General features: G+C 43.2%; 1 protein-coding gene across 1 annotated transcript in view; it reads left to right on the forward strand.

Moving 5' to 3' along the window:
* Window positions 1–4312: 4312 nt before the first annotated feature.
* LOC107559199 (uncharacterized) overlaps window positions 4313–5498 on the forward strand; it is a 16192-nt gene continuing 15006 nt past the window's right edge. The window contains exon 1 of the mRNA XM_016242955.1: window positions 4313–4570. Within this exon, the coding sequence (XP_016098441.1) occupies window positions 4313–4570 (258 nt within the window). The remainder of the gene's footprint in view (window positions 4571–5498) is intronic.

Below are 5498 nucleotides of genomic sequence, written 5' to 3' on the forward strand. Positions count from 1 at the left end.
TGAGACATCCAATGAACATGATCTCCTTGTGGCGTTACCCACCTCAGCCTGAGCTTATTGATGCTGTCTATGAGCTGCCATCACCGAAATACTTTCAACTTCATCCATTCTTCATTTGGAAACCAGAGCACACCATTATGGAAAGAGTCCGCAACAACTACACTCTGCCATGTCTGTACGGCTGTCCAAATCCCCACGTTGTCTCATCAGGAGTTGGACGACCCCGTGTCATTATTGGTACAAGCAGCCAGTACTACATACTGGCCTCTCGGCTCAGCTGTAAAGGCTGTAAAAAGTACTGGTTTGCAGACAAACCCCAATGGATGGACATGCTGCCAAGTCGGTTCTGCAACATTTTGCCAGCTTTTCTGACACACAAGAAGGCCATATGTAAGACTGTAATGGATGAGTTGCGGCACACAGCAAAGTCTCCCAATGATATGGCCAATCAGTTGAATGAAGCTCTCCACCTGAAGTATGAGCGTGCACACCTGGCTTACCTGTCCACTGTTAAGAATGTGCTGGATGGAGACGGTGGACTTTATGGTCAGCAGACCATCACAGGGGCACTAAGAGCAACAAATACTCACACACACACACACACACACACACAAACAAACAATATTTATTGTGGTTGCTATATCCATCTTTTTCTAAAAGCACACCCATATGTATGTGAACTCAGGTTATTGCTGTAAAAGAGCTTAATGTTCAGTCAATTTTCCCTGAATAAACAACAGTTGATATTTATAAATATTCCATCCTTTAATACCAATCTTTGTTTTGTTATTTTTTCATAGAAGTGGAGGAGGGTGAAGAATTGGGGAGGATGATGCTACCCACATATTCATCTAAAATTCCAGGCCAACTGAGTGAGAACCATATACATGGCACATACATGCTCAAACACACATACACTTCAGTCCTCTATATGCGACATCGGGTCCCTAATGAACGAATAACTGAAAATATGGGATACCCAGAATAATCAAATATCTAAATTAATACATAACCAATTGTTAGGATTAATTCCTCATTAGAAACTATCGAAATGTAATAACCATTTGAAATTGGAGCCAGATTAAGTGCGCAGCTAAAGTAAAATTGAAACTAAATTCTAAAAATTAAGTGAACTTCACTGGGGTGCTGAAAAGACATACACGCATTATACCTTCGCCCAGGCCATTGGATTCCGTCGTTGGGCCGACGGGTTGTGATCCTTACACATTTTTATTCAGCGTTAAGATGGCCAAAGGTCCTACTCTGACTGCACATCGGGGATGATTCTGACATCAATCAGGATTATCCATCCAACACACTGACAAATCACTGTTTGTTTATTAGGATCGTTAACAGGATCAGGCCTGTTCTAATGCCCGTAAATTGTTATATTAACAGTAAAGGCTTTTATATGTCATTCTGTCTGTTTATGTTATAAGTGCTTGAAAGTAAAATGATCTTCACTATGCTTTCAGGTTCAGACGTTGTTGGAGTCCCAGTGGTCAAAGGTCTTATTCCTACTGCATACTAGGGATGATTCTGACATGAATCAGGATTATCTGTTCTACATTGATTTGTTGCTGTTTGTTGGTTAGGCCACGTTCAGGCCTGTTCTAATTCGTGTGTTCAATTGTTCTACTAACATTGAAGGCATTTATATCTCATCATTGATGGTAAGTACAGAGTTCTTGTTTTGCATGTTTTTTCCATGCTAGACTTTAAAGGTTTGGTATGTACATGATTTATAGAGTAAAATATGTAAATCTCCAAAATGCAGAAGTACAGCAAAATAACAAATATGTATTCATTTGGACTAGAATGGTGCATCCCATTTGATACATGAAGCTGTAGATTAGTCATGTAATGTAGACACATTAGCATACCACACCCCTAATATTATAAAGAGTCTTGACATGTGTTCGATGGGTCTGCATGCATTTACATGACTATTTATTAACACATTTAATAAGGGACAGTACTACAGGCTATTAGAATGACATTACATTTTTCTGTGTTAGGGAGGCGTAAACCACCAGCAACACTCTCAAAACCAGACCGGCCTGATGAATATAGTGCTACTGCATCTCCACGGCCAGGTTGGTATATGGACGTGTACACATGCCGACTCTACTGTAAGAATATGCCTGTTCCTGATCAGTGTTATTGTTTTTCACCAATTCCATTCACTCCAGTGAGGGTTCCTTTGCCAGTACCTCCAGAGTTGCTTGAATTATCTACAAGCAAGACCACATCGCCTTTGAGACCAGTGCAGGAAACTGTGTTCTGTCAGTGTAAGGGCTTAATGTAACATAATTTTACTTAATCAAATTTAAAACAGATTTAACAGGTTTAACAAATGTAATGCTCATCTATGACTAATGTCACCCATGTCATCCTGCAGCCCTCCTCCCAGTGACCTCTGCACAGTCTACAGCCTCTACTCCTCCCTCAGGACCCCCCGCAGTTGCTGGCCAGTCTTTCTCTGGATTCCCTGCAGCCACTACTGGGTACCCCTCAACTCAGTTGGAGGAGAAGCATGCTGTTCCACCACTGCCAAGCTATGAGCAGGATGTGATAAGATGGCACTGCTCTCAAAAGCAGAGAATCTGGATGAAAACAGATATGGAAGCCTTGGGACTGTGGCCAGGTTCTAGACCAGTGAGACATCCAATGAACATGATCTCCTTGTGGCGTTACCCACCTCAGCCTGAGCTTATTGATGTGGTCTATGAGCTGCCATCACCTAAATACTTTCAACTTCATCCATTCTTCATTTGGAAACCAGAGCACACCATTATGGAAAGAGTCCGCAACAACTACACTCTTCCATGTCTGTACGGCTGTCCGAATCCCCACGTTGTCTCATCAGGAGTTGGACGACCCCATGTCATTATTGGTACAAGCAGCCGGTACTACATACTGGCCTCTCGGCTAAGCTGTAAAGGCTGTAAAAAGTACTGGTTTGCAGACAAACCATAGGCAGGAGAGCACACTCAATCTGCTCCTCCAAGGCATGTTTGAACAAGCATTAAGGGCTGACCATACCCGCAAGGTGGCCCGGAAGGTTGTGCTTGCATCAGGTACTATGTCGTCCTACGCTGTGATGAATGAAAACTGGATGATCTTGTCCTGGGTAATGCTGCAGTCTGAAAGTGATAAATCACTGCAGCCAATGTATGAGGGGCTGTCTCGTCGTTACATTTTCGCATGTCTGCCAAAAGCCAACTACCAGTGGGTTGACAGGTAAGAACCAGCTGTCACATTTTCCTTCCCACCTATATTATATTTGTAAAGTAAACAAAATATAGTATAGCAAATACATGCATCCGATGTATTTGAATGTTTAATATTTTAAATATACTTCTCTTTGTGTGTGGAACAGAGATTGCTGTGCTGCCTTCAGGATCCCAAACCCTGAGCCCCAGGAGCACCTCCTCTGGGATTCTTGGAAAACCACTGGTGCTATAGTGGCTGCGGCAACCTCTGGGCATCTCATCAACACCTGTGCCTCCCGCAAAGAATATAACAGTGACATCAACATCAAGCTGGACTTGTTCCACTGCATGCGGCGGTTCGCCAGAGAGTGTCAGAGCACCATCCACTGCACAGTGTTTTCTGCAAGTTTCTGTCAGCAGTTTTTAGTGTTGTGGACCAGACGGACCTACAGAGACTGAAGCAGGCTTATGTTTTCTGTGGGATAGTGCCTGCAAATCCAACAAAGCAGTGCCTCCCGCAAAGAATATAACAGTGACATCAACATCAAGCTGGACTTGTTCCATTGCATGCGGCGGTTCTCCAGAGAGTGTGTGTCAGAGCACCATCCACTGCACAGTGCTTTCTGCAAGTTTCTGTCAGCAGCTTTTAGTGTTGTGGACCAGACGGACCTACAGAGGCTGAAGCAGGCTTATGTTTTCTGTGGGATAGTGCCTGCAAATACAACAAAGCAGCACATCAGGGAGCACTGCTGCACCAGGGTCCCACACCCCAAAGAGCTGCTGGAGAGTGTGGAGAGTGTTCTCCAAAGATTCTTTTTAGAATGCGATCCTGATGGTGTGCCACTGTTCAAACCACATTGAAGGTGTGGAGGATTCAGCGAGTCCACATCCTCAGAGGCTGCCTGAGTGACCCAGGGGTTACAGAGGGGATCCTCTATAGGCATGGTGGAACGGTCTAGCTGAACCCTGTGAAGGCAGCTGCTTTACCCGTGTGGATCCCTGTGAGAGGCACCTCTCAGCAGGAGGGGTTCCATTTCCATCAGGCGAGATGGGTCACAGGCACTCAGGTATCCACAGAACTTTTCCAAGCGCAGGGCATGATTGGAGTGGCTCCCTGGGATTTTCAGCGCCCTGTGGCCTTACTTGTTTCACAGACAGACACCAAAGAAAGGTTTGGACTGCAGTATGTGGAGCCTGGTTGTCGTCCTGTCCCCTTGGACTGGAACAAGCACAAGTCCCAGAAGGTACCTGTTGCAGGGGAAGGAGAACATCAGTCCTCAGAGCCGTCTGCTCTCAGTGAGAGATTCCCACCTGATGACCCACCTGAGGAGGTGAGGGAGGAAAACTTTGCTCAGGTAAACTTGACTATTGTACTTACAAATATCCTCACACTCACTAAAACACAAAATGTACACTACCGGTCAAACGTTTTTGGATGGTAAGATTTTTAAAAATGTTTTTAAAAGAAGTCTCTTCTGCTCACCAAGGCTTCATTTATTTACAGCAAAAACAGTAATCTTGTGAAATATTTTTGTCAAGTCAAGTCAAGTCACCTTTATTTATATAGCGCTTTTAACGATACAGATTGTGTCAAAGCAACTGAACAGCATTAATTAGGAAAATAGTGTGTCAATAATGCAAAATGGCAACAGTAAACACTAATTTTTCAGTTAAAGACAGTTCATCATTGAATTCAGTGATGTCATCATCCAGCTTTAGTTTAAATAGTATCTTTGCAAATACGTACTGGATCCGGGTGACTGCAGTGACCATCTGATCTGGATACAGACTGGATCTGGTGGCTACGGTGACCTCGGAATAAGAGAGAAACAGACTAATATTAGCGTAGATGCCATTCTTCTAACAATGTAGCAAGTACCTTGGGTGTTATGAGAAGTTTTCCCGGTTCCGGTTGACCTAATTAATGCAGCCTAAAAATCCTTTAACGGATTTGAATATTAGAAGCGTGTTAGTGTGTTATGTGTAAGCCAGGTTAAATAGATGGGTCTTTAATCTAGATTTAAACTGCAAGAGTGTGTCTGCCTCCCGAGCAATGTTAGGTAGGTTATTCCAGAGTTTGGGTGCTAAATAGTCAAGTCAAGTTTATTTGTACAGCACTTTTCACCATACCAATCATTGCAAAGCAACTTTACAGCAAATTAAGTTTCTACAATATTTAGTGGTAGCTTATCAGTGGTGACTGTCAGTTAATGTACATATGGCAGAAATGTAGGGAAAAATCAATTTAAGACGTAATAAAACAGACGATGAACACTATTAACA

Source organism: Sinocyclocheilus grahami, unplaced genomic scaffold (genome assembly GCF_001515645.1).
Source record: "Sinocyclocheilus grahami isolate Dianchi unplaced genomic scaffold, SAMN03320097.WGS_v1.1 scaffold678.1, whole genome shotgun sequence".
NCBI lineage: Eukaryota > Metazoa > Chordata > Actinopteri > Cypriniformes > Cyprinidae > Sinocyclocheilus > Sinocyclocheilus grahami.